The sequence below is a fragment of the Ylistrum balloti genome, unplaced genomic scaffold (genome assembly GCF_031769215.1).
Source record: "Ylistrum balloti isolate Yb309-2 unplaced genomic scaffold, AGI_CSIRO_Ybal_v1 Utg369938, whole genome shotgun sequence".
Taxonomy (NCBI): domain Eukaryota; kingdom Metazoa; phylum Mollusca; class Bivalvia; order Pectinida; family Pectinidae; genus Ylistrum; species Ylistrum balloti.
This window is the reverse complement of record NW_026782047.1, coordinates 421,413-440,472: the sequence shown is the minus strand read 5'-3', so window position 1 is coordinate 440,472 and position 19,060 is coordinate 421,413. Positions and strand designations below refer to the sequence as shown.

General features: G+C 35.6%; 2 protein-coding genes across 2 annotated transcripts in view; one reads left to right on the top strand and one right to left on the bottom strand.

Annotated features, from left to right (window-relative positions):
• LOC132547212 (corticotropin-releasing factor receptor 1-like) overlaps positions 1-11,961 on the bottom strand; it is a 57,737-nt gene extending 45,776 nt beyond the window's left edge. The window contains 1 exon segment of the mRNA XM_060210977.1: positions 11,526-11,961. Within this exon segment, the coding sequence (XP_060066960.1) occupies positions 11,526-11,961 (436 nt within the window).
• A 2,566-nt stretch (positions 11,962-14,527) lies between these two features.
• Positions 14,528-16,874, top strand: LOC132547211 (vacuolar protein-sorting-associated protein 36-like). The gene is made up of 3 exons (XM_060210976.1): positions 14,528-14,670; positions 16,337-16,423; positions 16,505-16,874. The coding sequence occupies exons 1-3, from the start codon at positions 14,528-14,530 to the stop codon at positions 16,872-16,874; spliced, it is 600 nt and encodes a 199-aa protein (XP_060066959.1).
• The last annotated feature ends 2,186 nt before the right edge of the window (positions 16,875-19,060 follow it).

Genomic DNA, 19,060 nt, shown 5'->3' with positions numbered 1-19,060 from the left:
TGTGCACTTTGGAAATGGAGGCATTTTGAACAGACCACCAGTGATGCAAATGAAGCTGAAAGAATTCATCACGAGGTTAAAGGGAATGCTAATATTGTCAATGAGAGATAACGAAATGACTTTTTTTCTAAAATGAAGAAAATAGCGAGAGTTTATGTCTCAAAATCAATCAAGCATGAACCGCTGTATGATTGGAAAAGCTTCATTAAGTTTTCCACCACTAACTTGTATCTTTTTTTTATTTTTCTTGAATTTACACGTTTTCTATTTACGTCAAACTTGTCGACCCAATCAGAATCTAAACCTCAGATACAATTAAACTAGGGCACGATATGATAGGTGTTCAGGAAAAGTAATGTCACGTTCTCAGATGAGAAACTAACGAGCATCAAACATGCCCAACTTCATATCGCACAAAGAAATAGAATATTTCTCAATGAGATCACCATGGCGATCGTAAATCTTCCTCTTAATTTTCATCAACCTGCATCTTTTGAAACCCCGTGTTACGAGTTTGTGCGTCAGTTGACGACTTCTTGTACGAAAATCGTGATAATGGGAACAATTCCTTGAATATCGAACCAACTGCGTCATGTAAACACCATAGGTTCGGATTGCAGGGTTGCTGCTATTCAGAAATGGAAAATTTCCAATAAAAAAAACGGAATCATCACGAATCATAACCAATTCTAGAGTGTTTATACGATAGACAGGATTAATGATTTTCTGTAAAGTTATTTAAAGACAAGACGTCAACAATGAATTTGAAAGTGAAATTAAACGACTTTGCAAGGTTTTTGTGACCTGTTTGGCTAAGCACTTCGATAAATCAATCTCGTATAAAAACAAAACACAAGTTTGCCATTGACACGGCGTGGAGATTATGTGCGGGAAAAATTGCACAATGAGTGCCAGAATCTATAACCAGGATTTCCACCTGATCTGAAGACTGACGCCAACCGCTACTTCACTCTGCGTGTTCAAACGAATTCCGATTCTCTTTCGAGATGGCGGAATTCTGATATGTTACATGTATAATGATTATTTAATAAGCCTACTTATACATTATTCAGTTGACATCAAATGTGAATGAACGACTTTCAAAATTCAAATTTGCCGAGCATTTTATTGAAACCATAATTTCTATCAAAGTAAAAAACATTTATCTAATTTGACATCTCATTTCTGTAAATTATCCCTAGACCAACTAAAAGCAACACAAGTATTGGTGTCAGGGAACCGGTTGTCATGTCGGCCCTACTGTATTTAACATTTCTTGTACTTTGTAAAATCGAATGATAAAGCACGGTGCTAGCGTTTGTTTCGATCAAATCCAACTACTAGATATCATTTTTTGTGTAAATATGTAACCATGAATGTGTCTTATTTTGAAAGCTACACGGTAAAGCTATTACTACCGTAAAGATGATGTAGCGCGCCTCAAGTTACTGTAAAACCTTTAATTTTCGTAGGGTGTTTATTTCCATTAATTTGGTGGGTATTTATAGTTAATGAACGCATATGCACACGAAGTGTTATAATAAGTGAAAATTGATGTATTGAACTTTACATATCACGATATTTTCGTCCTGTTATATATCTATATAATATGTATATTCTATGCAGGATGTAACTATTTGGTGTGTGACATTAATTTTTATACTGATTTCATTCTGTTGACGAACCACGTTGATCTGCCTGTGGACGTTGCTCCTGTTTCAGTCACTGGCTGTTCCATATTGTTTCGCATCAGACAACATCTTCGAATGTCATTTGGACATCCAGTCTTAACCACTTAGACATCAATAGCAATTTTGACAAAAATCAATGATTTTTGGAAAAAATTGAAAGCAAGCTTCAATCGAAAACTTAGATTTTAAAGATATAAACACGTCGAACTACGGACCCCGAAACCGTGGTTATACAGGTCTTCGCTCGAATCGAGCGATCACTGCAATGGAAGAGAGGCAAACTTTTCGGTAAATTATTTAAGAGTGATGTTCAATAAAACAGAAATTCTAGAAATCATTCCATTTGAATATCATAAATAAGTTATCTCTGAGTATTTATTTATTTCTGTTTTTGTTTTTGTTTGATGACTCATTTTTAAATAAAGGTTCGACTAAGTGACGTTTAACCTAATCGAATTCTGTTAAATACATGTGTTTTATGGAGTTATGAACTTGAATATGTTATTTCGATGGTTTCATAACAGAGTTAAGATGAAACGTACACAAAGGCCTGCGTACTTCTCACTTTTCGAAATATACGTTTCTCCTCTATAATCAGCTCCTAGAAAACATATATGGAAGCTGCATACAGTAACGACTGCAAAACCGCAAAGACGTGTTGGTATTGTCAAAAATAAAAAAAAAAAAAAAACAACAAATAAACTAACACTTTCAGTATCATATCGCTCAAAGAGTGCATTTCTTACAATATCATTAGGACGACCCTAAAACGTCCCCGTTATTTTCATCAATCTGCATCTTTTGTTTGTCGGAAGTAAGATCATTAATCTGATCCTATCAACTCGCCGAATGATCGATTGAGTCGCAGTGGTTAAGACGTCTCTATCTCTTGGTAGCAGGTTCGAGACCATAGTGGACAGTGTAGGTACATGTACTTGCATCGAGTTGGGCGTTTTTCTTTTTGAACTCCGGATCTTCCCTCCCACCCAAACCTGGCACGTCCCTAAATTACAGTTGTTGTTATTAGGACTTAAAACAACAATAAACTATCTATAATTATGATAAATTTTCTTGTTTATTATGTTTTTTAATGCAATAATTCTGCTTTTAAAGTTTCAATGACTTGTGCCTGAATTGTTATCCTACATTTCAAAATCAATACATTTAAGTGCATAATCCTCTTCCAATGTAATATAACTGTACTAAGCAGATTGTAATAATACTAGCTCGGAAGCCGAGATTTGCTCTGATAGCTGTGAAACCAACTGACGCATTTCAAAGAAATATCATGGTTATTTATATGAAAAACTCTTATTTGTTTGACAGCTTTATATATGCCGTCATGGTCTTTTACGTTTCAGCGGATAGGGATTACAAGTAAGCGTGACTAACCGAATACCAATCTCGGTTACAGGGCTCATATATGGTCAAATTTGTCCCTATGCTAAGAATATGAACACACCTAATTGAAATCGACGAAGCAGGTTATCTTCACATATACATATATACGAATATGAAACGGCCTTTTCCTAATAATTGATTAAGTATGTTTAAAGAACGGCTGGTAGCTGCAAGTCCGGAAAGCTTCTGTGTTCTATAATAGATACGTCATGTCTCACGATGCATAACAAATGTATAATATGTCATATGGCAAATATGAAATGTCATGTGACACACATATCATGTCATACGACAAAAGTACCATGTCACATGACAAACACTATGTCATACGATATACATGCCATGTCATATGACAAACATTCCATATCATATGATAAACAATGTCACATGACAAATGTACCATGTCACATGACAAACATAAAAGTTATATGACAAACACACCATGCCATTTGATAGACGTATCATGTCACGTGACAAACATACCATGTCACATGACACATGAATCATGCCACATGACAAACAAATACATGTACCAAGTAAGATATGATTCAGACAGGTCAGTAGTTAAAGGAACGATTTTCTTGTGTACCATGTATACGTGGCTGTTAAATCATACCTTATCAACAACTACAAGCCAAATGTTACTATAATGGATATGTTGATCGAAGTGGTTAATCAAGTTGCTTTATCAAGATTTATGATATGAAGCGGATACCTAGAAATAAAGACAACTTATACTGTCAGTGCCATAGTTTATAAACGTATGAAATATAAAGAATATTTATGCTTTATTGGCACTGCCAAACTTTCTTGTTATAATACGTATATGATAGAGATAAAATAGTACTAACCGCATGCATTGACCCAGGTTGGTCGTTTGGTAGGTAACAGGTTTGCGTCGACGCGACTCTTCTTAAAGACTTTGTCTCACCAACAAACATCAGTGTCTTGGTGACGTTTCATTTTCCCCATATAAGCTACAGTGCACTTAATCCTTAAATGAAATACTGTATTTACCAGATCCTGTTTATAAGGTTTCAATAAATTCAATTATGCGTTTGAAATTGGAGTAGTAAGTTTCAGGTATATAAAGATAATAATGAACTGAGGAAACACATGTTGTTTAGAGTCCTACCATTGTCGGTTCGTAGAGGAAAGGTCTGATTTGTGTAGAGTAATTTAATCTTTTTATCATCTAACTGCCGATTAAAGTAAACTCGTAATCTCCCATTGTCAGAGTTAGAAAGGAATCGCTTTTTCGTGTCACATATCTTCGAGATGACTAAGATGGCACAATTATTAAAATTTCAGTAAAAATAACCACGTTTCCCTTGATTTCTGATTTCTGTTCGTAGACTCATATTCTTCCTGCTTCAAACTGCATATTTCTAAAGTATTGAACCGCTTTTCGTGGGCATTCCTGTGCAATATGAAATAGCGCTTCAAGTTGAATTTGGTTTAGCCAGTTGACAGTCATTGATCAGGAATACAAACGAAAATGCTGATCAATGCTATAAACGTATTTATCAATTTAAATATTTATCTTTCTAAAAGGGAAGGAAACCCAAATTGCTTTGATCACTAGCCACATTTCCCAAGGTATATCATAAGAACGCCTTAATGCTTCCTACTCCTTGTCGAGTAGCTGCCACCTCCATTGGATTAGGGACGTTCCGCCAAGAAGAGATATCGTCGTGAGCTAAACATCATTCATCACACCAGCATTACTGTGAGAAGAACTGATACGATTAATTTACAGTTGTAGGCGGACATAGCTCTATCGCAGGAAGGGGTATATATGCGGTGACCAGAATGGCACACTTTACCAGGTGTAATAATTAAAATAAACAAAAACAGTTACATTCGGGCGGAAGTTTCCACCGAGATTCGAGAGGTGAGACTTGTTATCGAACACACTAAGAATGTGTATAGGAAACAAGACCTGGCGGAGCTTGTTATCGAACACACTAAGAATGTGTATAGGAAACAAGACCTGGCGGAGCTTGTTATCGAACACACTAAGAATGTGTATACGACACAAGACGTGGCGGAGCTGGTTATCGAACACACTAAGAATGTGTATACGACACAAGACGTGGCGGAGCTGGTTATCGAACACACTAAGAATGTGTATACGACACAAGACGTGGCGGAGCTGGTTATCGAACACACTAAGAATGTGTATAGGAAACAAGACGTGGCGGAGCTGGTTATCGAACACACTAAGAATGTGTATAGGAAACAAGACGTGGCGGAGCTTGTTATCGAACACACTAAGAATGTGTATAGGAAACAAGACGTGGCGGAGCTGGTTATCGAACACACTAAGAATGTGTATAGGAAACAAGACCTGGCGGAGCTTGTTATCGAACACACTAAGAATGTGTATACGACACAAGACGTGGCGGGGCTTGTTATCGAACACACTAAGAATGTGTATACGACACAAGACGTGGCGGAGCTTGTTATCGAACACACTAAGAATGTGTATAGGAAACAAGACCTGGCGGAGCTTGTTATCGAACACACTAAGAATGTGTATAGGAAACAAGACCTGGCGGAGCTTGTTATCGAACACACTAAGAATGTGTATAGGAAACAAGACGTGGCGGAGCTTGTTATCGAACATACTAAGAATGTGTATAGGAAACAAGACGTGGCGGAGCTTGTTATCGAACACACTAAGAATGTGTATACGACACAAGACGTGGCGGAGCTTGATATCGAACATACTAAGAATGTGTATACGACACAAGACGTGGCAGAGCTTGTTACTGAGCACACTTAAAATGTGCACACGACACAAGACGTTATTGTAGCTGTTTAGACATATATATGTATAGCCACTGTTTCACATGTATCAGTATTTCTACGTTTTGTTTCGGTATAATTAACAGGCTAAATTACGAACTTCATAATACAACAGGTGTCTGATTTATCTCGACTAAGCCTATTTCTATTTGTCTATGGAAAACGCATGGTCTCAATTAACCAATGTCAATTATGGCACAAGTGTATGTTGTTTGGCAATGACAATTTATCATATCAGATTAGTGCCGTGATCAGATAACATTCTATACACATGTATAATGCATACCCACTCGCTTTTATGTACGACGCAAGGATACAAAAGGTTCTGCCATGCATACCGCCATATTGTATTATCATGAAACTATTGTCTCGCAGAACCAGTTATGGGATATGAAGTTCCATATAAAAAATCATTCGACTTCATCAAATTTAGATTTGCAGATTCGGATTGAATCTAAGTGATCGACTAGCTATTTTTTTAACAATTTATTTCCGGAATACTTTAGGTAAATAACTTAGTAGCAACTCTGATTACACGAAGCTAGTCTCGGATCAGTCTAAATAGACACATTTAACACGTCTATAAACGGACAACTTGCTAGTTTTAATTCTATCTCGGCAATGGAGAATATTCTAGAGTTCTCAGTGGGTTTGTGATAAATCTTGGTCAATCACCTGGTTATGATGTACTTTGTAGTAATCTCGGGCAAGCGTTTAGGAAAATGAGATCTAATGATAACCTCACTTTAGTACAGTGGAGGCGTTATAACCGGAAACCATGCTAAATGGTCAAGCCATATTTAGCTTGAGCAAAATATACGCTAAATGTAGAGTGTTGTGTTGGTGACCTGGTTCTGAAGCAACTTTAGACTAGCAATATACTATTTTGAGACAGTTTTCATAGCCAGATAATATCGAATTTCGACAAAATCATCACATCTAATTGAGGGAGAAGGCTGGTATAGGCATTGCCTGTTGTCCAATTCACGTTTGATTTTCTTGATTTAATAAAATATTTTGAAAAAGAAAACAAATATCGAAATAAATTGGATAACGCAATGTCATAACTATAGATTTGATCACCTTACACCAACTCATTTTATTGTTGATTGAAAACATAAGAAAAGGCAGGAACTTCTCATTATACAAATCTCGCAAAATTTCCTAGGGATGCTAACTTCAATCACAATTTTCTTCCCTTGTCACGTGTTGTTTTTATTGCACAATTACAACAAAATTCTTAAAATAATATCTTCCGGCCTTTTACCCACAATTTGCCTTGTAAACAAAGTATCCGTTTGTGAGTCTATACGTGTCGTTTATTAGAGAGAGTTAGCCCAGATCAGTTACTTCAATACCAGGGAATATAGACAGATGTATGTGAAAAGCGAATAGTACATGAAAGCAGTTGAAACAGGAATATGAAAAGTGATATCGAAAATAATTATTAAATAAAAAAATAAATACCACTTAGCCGACACATTCGCAATGGTGATATTTTCATCAGTTCGCGTAAGAGTAACCCAGAAAGAAATCGAACATCTTTTTAAATGTAGTTTAAAGTTGAAAGTGTAGGTCAGAGTAAGTAAACATTTTTCTTTGATATATTGGTGAAAGGTCAAAATATAGATCACAGTGACCTATTTTTGATATATGACACATCGTTTTATCAAGGTGAACCCGTGCCCCAAGTATAGGAGATAGAGCCCGAACAAGATAGCGGAAGGACAAACGGTAGGACAAAAGGACTCAACGCAAATATATTATCCCTCCAGTTCCTGTTCGGAGACAAATAAAACACAAAGAAATTTGGTTAACTTCGTCAGTACCTCAGGAATTGGAGAGAAGGAGGGGTGCTATAGTGAGCGATTGATTGCATAATCATTGTGACTTCACGTTTCATGTGCTTGTGTATATGTTGTGACATCATACCATTAGCTTTGACTAGTACAGACAACCTATACCCCAACCTTCCCACTTCCGGAAAAATTTTCCCTGTTGTACAGACGAACTTTCTCGCACATGTTGATGATAAAAAGCATCGCTCGAACGCCAGAAACACTTAGCTCCTATAAGCTCTCCTCATCCCTTACTGAAATTGTGAAACCAGGATTAAGTCCTTGTAAATTAACTATAATGTTGGTGGAAAAACCGCATTTGAGATAAAAATAATTCTAGGCGCAACAGGAAAGGAGGGGATATTGCATTTTAGTGTGAAAGCTTTTTAAGTATCAAAAGAATGCGTTTTCTGTTAAGAATAGTAAGAACACGTAGATTAAATTATATAACTAAGAACATATATCTGACTCGGTTTAACGATGACGTCAACTGTTTTCACTATAACGTATATATGCCAACCCTAACCAATTATCAAGTAATTAAACACTTCACTCATTTGACATATTTGACAAATGATATATTTAATATGTTTAATAATTTTTTCACATCATCTGATCGTATTGTCAATCCTATGTAAACCATAGTCACGATCAGAAGGCGACCACATTAAATGTGAAACCAGAATTGTCCCACTTGGCTTGAAATAATCTGTGACAACACCTTAAACCTCTACTAACATGAGCAAACTTCCGGTTTTCAAAACGAGACTCAGTATGCTTCCTTTGCGACTGTGACGGCATCCGTCACTGATAAGAAACTTTCGACCTTTCAGCAAGTGAGAAATAACACAAGGATCATTTAGACACCGATTTTTGTGTGTGAGAGTGTGTGTACGTGTTTGTGTCATATGTATCCATGCGGAGAAATTATGATGGTACATTGTACGTCCTGTGGCTGGTAAATAAAGGCAACGCCTGAAAACACAGCTTTTACAACAAACTGTTCGAGTTTCGATAATCTGAATTTTCAATAAATGTTTTAAGGTAAATTACATTACCGTCGTTTACAAATGATTAAGCCAAATTTCAACGCGGCTGGACAGAAAGAAAAAAAACTAGCTTGCCATTTTAACTCTTTCGTCATCATCGCCAAGCACCTTGCAATGCAACACAATCTATATCGGAAATCAGAATAGGCACAATCAAATAAAACCTTGTGACAGAATTGGTTTAAGACAACATGCTCATGAGATAATCAAACCGTTTAGCACGTTTGCTGAATGAGAATGCCATGATACCCAATATAATAGCAACATGTATGATTTAGGTATTTCCTTTGACACACTATAAAACCCCTGTCATACGACCACAATATACACACTATAAAACCCCTGTCATACGACAAAATATACACACTATAAAACCCCTGTCATACGACCACAACACACACACTATAAAACCCCTGTCATACGACCACAGTATACACACTATAAAACCTCTGTCATACGACAAAATATACACACTATAAAACCCCTGTTAAAACCCCTGTCATACGACCACAATACACACACTATAAAACCCCTGTTAAAACCCCTGTCATACGACCACAGTATACACACTATAAAACCCCTGTCATACGACCACAATATACACACTATAAAACCCCTGTCATACGACCACAATATACACACTATAAAACCCCTGTCATACGACCAAAACATACACACAATAAAACCTCTGTCATACGACCAAAATACACACACTATAAAACCTCTGTCATACGACCACAATATACACACTATAAAACCCCTGTCATACGACAAAATATACACACTATAAAACCCCTGTCATACGACAACAATATACACACTATAAAACCCCTGTCATACGACCACAATATACACACTATAAAACCTCTGTCATACGACCACAATATACACACTATAAAACCCCTGTCATACGACCACAATATACACACTATAAAACCCCTGTCATACGACCACAATATACACACAATAAAACCCCTGTCATACGACCACAATACACACACTATAAAACCCCTGTCATACGACCACAATACACAGATGTCTCTGTATATGCGAAAAAACAAAACGACTTCAAATTGTAATGTCAAAACAACACTCGTATACGTACACTTAGCTAGTGAGCTGGTGAAGTATCGCACATTGTAAGCAGTATAGTGTCATTCCTCGTACACAATTTCTCATTTATTACTTATTAACATTATGTAACCAGCTGATATTTGTTTCTTAGCATATTTTACAACATATGATAATCTATTTACAAAAGAAAATAAATATATCATTATTCCTGAAAACTTCAAATCCTCTCGCCCACATTTTTTATTTGCTTGAACGTTTCTTACCTTCAACAAATTGTTGATACATTTTTATTGTGATGTCTATGACGAAAGTTGTTTGACAAAAACGGCGATTACGTTTGGTAGTAATAGGGTTGATAAAAACGATATTTATGTTTGGTACTAATATTGATTTATAAAAATGACGTTTATATTTGGTAGTAATAGGGTTGATAAAAATGAAATTGATGTTTGGTAGTAATATGGTTGATAAAAATGAAATGTACACCTTCAGAAATCCTTATCATGAAAGTGATGTAGTCGACTCGGAACACAGGGTCAAGGACATTAATGCTCAACCACAGAGAGTAGGCTATAAAAAACTGATTAATGTGTATAAAATGGAAAAGTGGGATGGAAAATCAATACCTGTTTCTTTTAATATTTAAATGCTTACTATGATTCAAAAGACGAAAACCCCAATCCCTTCTAACTATTTTATAAAAATATCCAGTTGGATACCTTTGACTGCCTCTTTTTTTACCCTCCCCCATCTTCTGGACCCCGCCCCTCTGACACTATAACTCCCCTACAATATGTGGTGTAAGGATCTAAACCAACTATTGACAGCTTGTATGAAATTCTGTTATTAAATGTAATACATATAAACATCACTTTCGTTTTCTATACCTGAATTATTGGGAAGATCATCCTATTATAGAAATAACTGCCGCGTAGTTAGCATGAGATAATTGACTCTCTACACTAGACCTGACCTTCGTCTAACTTTTGATATACATAATATATAACATAATGTAATATAATAAAATATTATATAATGAATAATTTCGCGTGGTGAAAGACTCGTAAATTATTCATGTCCGAGACATGTCCAATGTCTATTTTCAAGCTACATGTAAATACCGTTTATGTATGCATGAATGCGTTATGTAGAATAGATAATAATTTCTTATCTATTCTTCTTTCTTCGCCTTTTATTGGATTGTTTTTGCATTTTTGTTTTTGATTGGTTGATTTTTTTTATGATCATTATTTTGATTTTGATTTTTGTTTCTTGTTTTCATTATTATTTTTTATCCTTTAATTTATACTGTATTGGATGAAGTTGACAAGCGTTTTAACCAATATCCGTTAATTATCTTTGTATTTTAAATCATATTTAATATTTAGTTATGACATGTAAACTTATAACCTAAAGTATGATGTGTACACTCAGACCGATAAAACGACATAAATCACAGTATGACTAGTTCAATTATCAACAAGCTACCTTTTCAAATAGAAAAAAACAAATAGATAAATAAATAAATAAATAAATAAATATATATTACAGGTGATACATAAAAAGAAGAACTTTTTATGACACTGATTTTTTTAAAAAAATATTTCAAATAATCAACTCATCTTGGATAGATTAGTGGTAACACTAAATAAATACCATACCTCTTGTTCCGTTTGAGGAGTTCAAACACGGCATATTGTTATTGTCCGCGGTTAATGAACTCCGAGTAGAATTCCACAAGTCCGAATTGTGACTAGAATTAAATCTCAATAAGTCCCCGACAACGTTGTCGTTAGTTGTTAAGTTCACAGACAAGGACTCCAGGAAGTTATGTTCTGATTCAGATAAATCCAACGCACTATTTTCGTAGGTATCATCTTCGGTACCAACGGTCTTTAACGAACGTCATGCAGCTTTAATCACTACACCAGTAATGCAGTCATCGGATTCGGTGCTGCACCGCGTTGTTCGCGATCTAGAATAACCTGTGAAAATAACGAAAACTGTCGCTATCAGAGCCACGCCAGTCAAAGTTCGACCGCAATACTGGCTCAACGGGCGTACACGATATTTCTTATAGAGGCTGTGATATCCCATAATTTTTTTTAATTCATTTTGAAATCAACGACACGTGATATTTAAAACCACCAATGAAAATCCTCCAACATTTAGTTTGTTTTCAAAACATTCAACAGACACATCTCAAACTGACTGTTTACCAGCGAACTTTGTAAGGAATATTGGTTAATCTATCTGTTCGATATTTCAGATTGATCTGGTCGATTTCATCGACTATCGATCACTTCTGATTTATATCGATCACTTCTAGATTTTACGAGATTGTGTTTCTGTACATTATCCAAGAAGACATTTGTGTATGTCCATTTGTTTATTGATTTGAAGGATTCCATTGTTTGTCATATTTGCATGGTTTTGACAAGAAGCTATTGATTGGGCGCTTCAATCGTATACGAAGTTTATCGTACGTGACCTAATCCTTGATATCCTCTTTGTCGATGAACTAATATCACGAATACTTATATGTAATTAAATGTGTAAGAGCTACACACACGTAATCCTTATACAATCTTGACTTTTTAATCCCTGCTCCAGTTAGTACAACGGTGTCACTAGAAGCACCTGGTCATTGCACAAACAAAACCAATTTGTAGTAAATATAGACAAATAAGTAAACAAATAACGGCCTTTTTACAATTGTCATCATTTGCATATTGATCACGTGGTATCATACTATTCTTGTATAAAAGTACTTCGTACTACCGAATCAAGCACCCTTTTCACTCTTGTCAGGTGTCTGGTCAATGTCTGGTCAGTGTCTCGAAATTTTTACACAACAATTAAATGCTCCGATGTTGCTCCATGATTCGAAAGTCAACACAGCGTTGTATAAATGAAATACTGCGGACGAAACTTTATCAATTGTTGATACATGTAACCTGTTAATAAGTTCTGCAAAATATGCAATATTTTTGAAGTTCGCTCCCGTTATTTGAAGATGTAAGATTTAACGCAATGTCCAAATTCGCTCCCCTTAATGCTACATAGGCCTGTCAGAAAGCTTCTGTCACATAGCCAGAAAGGTCAATAACAATCAATGGTCATCAACTTGACCATCACTGGACATTCACACAAATGACCAGACCATACATGTCTATTATTGTAATGCATCACTGGGATGAATCACGTGACTTTTGTCTTCTTGGAGACATTCATTAGTCCTCTATGGACGTCTTTATTACAGTTCCATGTTTAACTGTGTATATTAAGATTGTGTTTATATGTGAACATTTCGAAAACAAAAAGATGAAAATAATATTAGTGATTAAATTACAAGAGTGTTAAAAACATCCATATCTAGTGATATCTATGTTAACTTTGGTGTTGAATTGTTGGTAAAAACATTCTTTTCTTTTTCATAAAAGTACAACGGCAGCAGTCACACATGAGCGAATCCAGATACTGGTCTTCCGTTCATAAAATGAGTTCACATTTCTTTTTTTTCTTACCCGGTCTTCAAGAATTGCTACTCGCCAGCGATGTTGAAACTCTTCAGAAACATAAGTGTAGTGTACATGTATCAGCCTATAACAGTGTTATCACGGTAAACCAACATGAGACCTATAATGGTTTAAACATATTGTCAATGGTTTACATACAAATATATGTAAATACGAATAATATTGATCCTGATCATCATGTAACTACAAAACAAGCTGTGCATGTCCCTATCTGTCGCCTTAAGATATTCCCGTCTTTGTATGGCGATTATATGTACACTGTACAATGGCTCCCTGCCGATTTAGCTAGTTGTCCGCTCGATGTACGAGGTGTCATTGAAGATTTAAAGTGCAAACTTCTTTTCTCACTCTTAGACACACTGACACTCTCACACTGGAAAACATTAATTTTCCCGCACCGAGATACATTGACTTCCCATCATGAGAGTCACCTACTTCCATGCACCGACATGCATTAATTCTCCCACATTAATTCATACTTATTTCTCGATAAGGTTTAATACAAATGTAGCATTGACGTATAAGTATCATGGTTTTACATTGATAAATATTTACCAGATGTAGAAAGGTTTCCCTCGTTTCTAGTTTTTTATATACATGATAAAATTCATTGACCTTTAATGATGAAAGTTAAATCTTTTTTAGAACAACTGCACGGGGCCTGGCTTATTGTGTGTAAATGATTAAGGTAACTTATGATATTTATCTATTTTGTATCACTGATGTATAATCAAACCTTTATGACAATATAACGTGATTAACGTTAGGTCAAAACCATTAAGTTCTTGTGCAGCTAAACGAAAGAACAGTACAAAATGCAACAAGGCTTACGTTACATGTATTTTCCAACATTTAATTAAAGATTATCATTTTACGCGTAACTGCATTCATTCTCACGCCACCAATTCAGTAACTCTTCAGAAATGATTTGGTTACACTTTTGTATTATCCCATCGCGATTAGACAAAAAAGCATTTTTTCCCGAAGCTAGTACGCGGCAATGCTTGATCAGGATATTGTGGTGACCTTTAAGGAATGAAATCCTATGCGAGTGTTCAGACACCTATATATGTCACCCATTATACTCAAGAACATCCACACAGGAAACTGAAGTTCCACGAACAATGATTGTAATGAGAAACTTGTCCGAGCCATACAACAGATACGGGCAGCAAGAGAACGTTGAGAAGAAGCCTTCACGCTGGCGTATACAGAACCCATGTGATCACGAGGAGACACACGTGGTCAACGGAAGTAGCACAAAGACGCCAGAATAGAACATTTCAGCTGCAGGCAGCGTTCACACACCATAAGAACATTTAGATACCTTACTTGGGACTCATGAATTTTTACAAATATCACTTAAAATCCACACAAGGAAAGCGTAGATTAATACATCTGGCATTAAGATACTGCAAATGGTACGCGTGTATAAATACAAGTGACATTAAGATATCGAAAAGGGAACGCGTAGATGAAAACAAATGACATTAAGATATCGAAAAGCGAACGCGTAGAAAAAAAATTAATGGCATTAAGATATCGAAAAGGGAACGTGTAGATAAAAACAAATGACATTAAGATACCGTAAATGGAACGCGACCGTAAATGGAACGCGTGGATTAATAAAAATGAAATATAGATATCGAAAATGGAACGCGTAGATAAAAACAAATGACATTAAGATATCGAAAAGGGAACGCGTAGATAAAAACAATGACATTTAGATATCGTCAAGGGAACGCGTAGATTAACAAAATGACGTTAAGATACTGTCAAGGGAACGCGTAGATAAAAACAAATGACATTAAGATATCGAAAAGGGAATGCGTAGATAAAAACAATGACATTTAGATATCGTCAAGGGAACGCGTAGATTAACAAAATGACGTTAAGATACCGTCAAGGGAACGTGTAGATTAAAAACAAATGACATTAAGATACCGTAAATGGAATGCGACCGTAAATGGAACGCGTGGATAAAAACAAATGACATTAAGACACCGTAAATGGAACGCGTGGATAAAAACAAATGACATTTAGATACCGTAAATAGAACGCGTGGATAAAAATAAATGAAATTTGGGAAAGTTCAGAAACATGTGGATATCCATGCGTTTGAATTAAGGGGTAAATTCAGAAAAAAACATCATGTTCGTGATCAATACATTTTAGACATTTGCCATAATTTAAGAATTCGGTATAATATATCACATATATATATAAACAACACCTAAAACATTGATTTTGTATAAGAATTAGACTTTGTTCATGTCTTTCCAGCTTGAAAGGTAATTATGAACACGATGCGCAATGTGTTTTTAAAATTTCTCTTTGTTATCGGTTTTGTCATGATTCTGTATTATGTTTTTACAGTTTTTTTTTACGACGAAATAGAATGTCACAGTCCCATTTTCTTATCAAAATGAAAGTAAAACCTAGTTTCCATTCTGTGTTCTTACAGTTCAAATATTGTTCAATTTTCATTACTCTCCTTTCAGATGTGAATAATCAGGTAAAAGTAATCGATAATATCAGTCTGTAAACACGCAATCGCTTCATTGTCACTATAGGATATCCGGCTCAGCAGTAGCAATTTATCGACTACATTCAAACCTGACACAAAGTGGTCTGGTCTTACATGTGATTGATGTCGTAATACGGACAGCGTCTGCTCGTGACATTTTAAAAGTCACCTTTAATCTGTTTGTACACAGCGTCTTAAACACACATAGGCGAGATCAATCAAAATAACTCAAACCCAAACATAGAATAACACTCAGCAGTTCAATAAAGTCAACGGACCAGATATTTGTATTCAGATTAAAAATCTCAGAGCTTTTCAAGCGAAAAAAATCCAAAACAAAAAAACTGTATGTTTATTTTGTTGTAGGAATATATCTTATATATGTAAAATAATCAACGTGGTTCAGTCGCAAACAGTCCGCGCCGCCGCCGCCGCCGCCGCAGCAGCAGCGGCAGCAGCAGCAGCAGCAGCAGCAACAACAACAACAACAGATGTAGAAGCAATAATACAATCACCACCAGAACATCATCAACATACAGCTACAGCAGTATAAATAATAATAATAATAAACCAGCGACAGCAACAACACAAACATCACCACAAGCAATACACAGCAGCAACACCAAAAATGGCAACAACAACAGCAGCAGCAAAAACAACACAACAAGCATCACAACCACCATGAACAGCAGCAACAAAATAGACAACAGCAGCAGCAACAACAACAGCACCAAAAACAACAGAGGAGCAGCACCAAAGCCAACACAACAATCATCACAACCACCATGAACAGCAGCATCAACAAAAACTACAACAGCAGCAACAACAACAGCACCAAAGCCAACACAACAATCATCACAATCGCCATGAACAGCAGCATCAACAAAGTCAACACAACAATAATTAGCATCGACAGTAGCAACAATAACTACAAGCAGCTATGAAAAGCTAAGAAACATTTGATATAGAAAAAACGTGGAAACGGTCGCGAAAGAAGATAACACGATCCCTTAATGACGACTAATCAATAGAAGAACCGAGAGAAAAAAAATCTGTCAGGTATGCATTTGCATAATTCTACATAGAAGACATTAATCGATAAAATGCATAACATGTATCGACCATGAACAAAACCATGATGTACTGCATAGTGTTAGCATTTTGTTTGGTTTCCAATCCGACAATTTTGCGAATACACAAACAGATTACCGACATTGTGAAGAAAATCGTTCTCCGAAAGGAAGAATATAATAAAGTGCAGATTGATACGGAGAAGGAAGGGGAAGGGAAAGCACCCAATCAACACTAACGGCGCCTGCAGTTTAAACCAGTTTCAGCCCAAATAAGGTAACGTTCTTTAAGTGTAAACCGAGTCACAAAAACTATTTCACCAGGAATATATACTACATACTTAATTACGCACATGGAATATTTGGTCGATACTCGAAAACATTTAGAATATTGATTTAAGATTTTGGATGCAAATCTACGTTTTTCAAAGTCCAACTAACATATATTTAAGATTTCGTTATTTGAGTACAAACGTTTAAAATGATCGTTAGATCACATTTAAAGCAGTAAAGAATCGTTACGAATGTAACACTCTGCAATATATACATATACCCACTTTATACTGTATTGTTAAAAAATCCACTACTGCACAGACATATAGGATTTCCAAAAACATACATTTTCGCCTGATTACGCATATAAATTTTGCTCACAGAATCGACTAGTACTATCATCAATGTCCATTTATCTTTTTTTCGTTTCGTGGACATGAACATTCGTAGATTTAGTGGCCATTTGTTATACGAAAATAAATTCTCCACGAAACTTTGCCTTTGTATTTGAAGATTTGATCTACATCTGAGAAAGAAAAAAAAAGATAAAGAAGCGAAGAAGTTTATTTTTTTTTTTCTGCTTCGATTTTGATATTTCAAACCAATGATTTGGTTGTCAGGTTGTACAGCTTAATGCAGTACATATATCTGTGTTACGGGAAATGTCAAACCAATGGATGTAATAATCCTATTTCGACACGGAATATCGATGATCATAATCAATTTCCGCTAGGATGTGCTTTAGATTGTCATTATCGTTTTAGCTTTCACTACACGTGGATCTATGGTGGCTATGGATGTCTTCATTACAAGAACTGTTTATCCAAGTTCACCAAAATGACGAGACTTCTTGCGTCTTTTTTTTTTTGCACAACATCTTTCGAATTACATTTTTGATTTTTTTTTTTTCAAACTTTGTCTAAGAATGAATTTGAATTAATAAACAATATCCCAAGTAAGCACAATTGGAACATGTTTGCAAAATTGAATAGACAGTTGTCGCCTTTCATTTACCGGGTTGACTAGTATGTACCGTTTCAAGTGAAACGATAAGCTATCCTGAACTTAAACAACGAACTGTCACTGTCTCTTTTCAGACTGGAGTACAGGCTCAATAGAACCACATAATGAATTGAACTGCATCATACAGCTAATTCGTCCTTCTAAGACTCGTCACTAAACCTGGCTTGCTGATTACTACAAACCTCAGAGAACTAAAAATCCATGACTTGAAATTGATGATTGTAAAATAACTTGAATATTACCGTTATATACAAAACTTAGAATTAGACACAAGATACATTGTAATTCATTTTCGCAAGATCTGTTGAAAAAATACATCCCTAAAATACCATGAAGACAACACAATCATAATCCAAACTCTAATTCCATAAAAAAAATTACATGCTAAAAGGAGAATAAGACAAGTGTTTCTGAAGAGTAAGCGTTTTCTGCTTCATCGACGACTACCGCCATGTGAACCTTGGTCAATCCAAGTAAGTAATGTCAAATTCTCAAATTTGAAAAAAAAGATATACAACAACGAAACCAGCAGGCAAACTAACAAACATCAATCACGTCCAGCTTCAATCTCAATCACTTTGGCGACCATGAAAATTTCCCCAGAACATCCCTGCATCATTTGAATCCCTATGTCACGAGTTTATTCGTCAGTTGACGACTTCTTTAACGAAAATTGTGATAGTGGGAACAGCTCCTTGAATATTGAAACTACTGTGAAATGTGTTGGGATGCAGGGATATTGCCATCCAGAACTGGTAAATTCA

Excerpts from the sequence above, each read along its gene's own strand:
- LOC132547211 (XM_060210976.1), top strand. The coding sequence starts at position 14,528 with ATGATTGTAATGAGAAACTTGTCCGAGCCATACAACAGATACGGGCAG. Across the intron at positions 14,671-16,336 it reads AACGGAAGTAGCACAAAGAC|TCGCAAACAGTCCGCGCCGC; the intron begins GCCAGAATAGAA and ends AACGTGGTTCAG. Across the intron at positions 16,424-16,504 it reads CAACAACAACAACAACAGAT|CGACAGCAACAACACAAACA; the intron begins GTAGAAGCAATA and ends ATAATAAACCAG.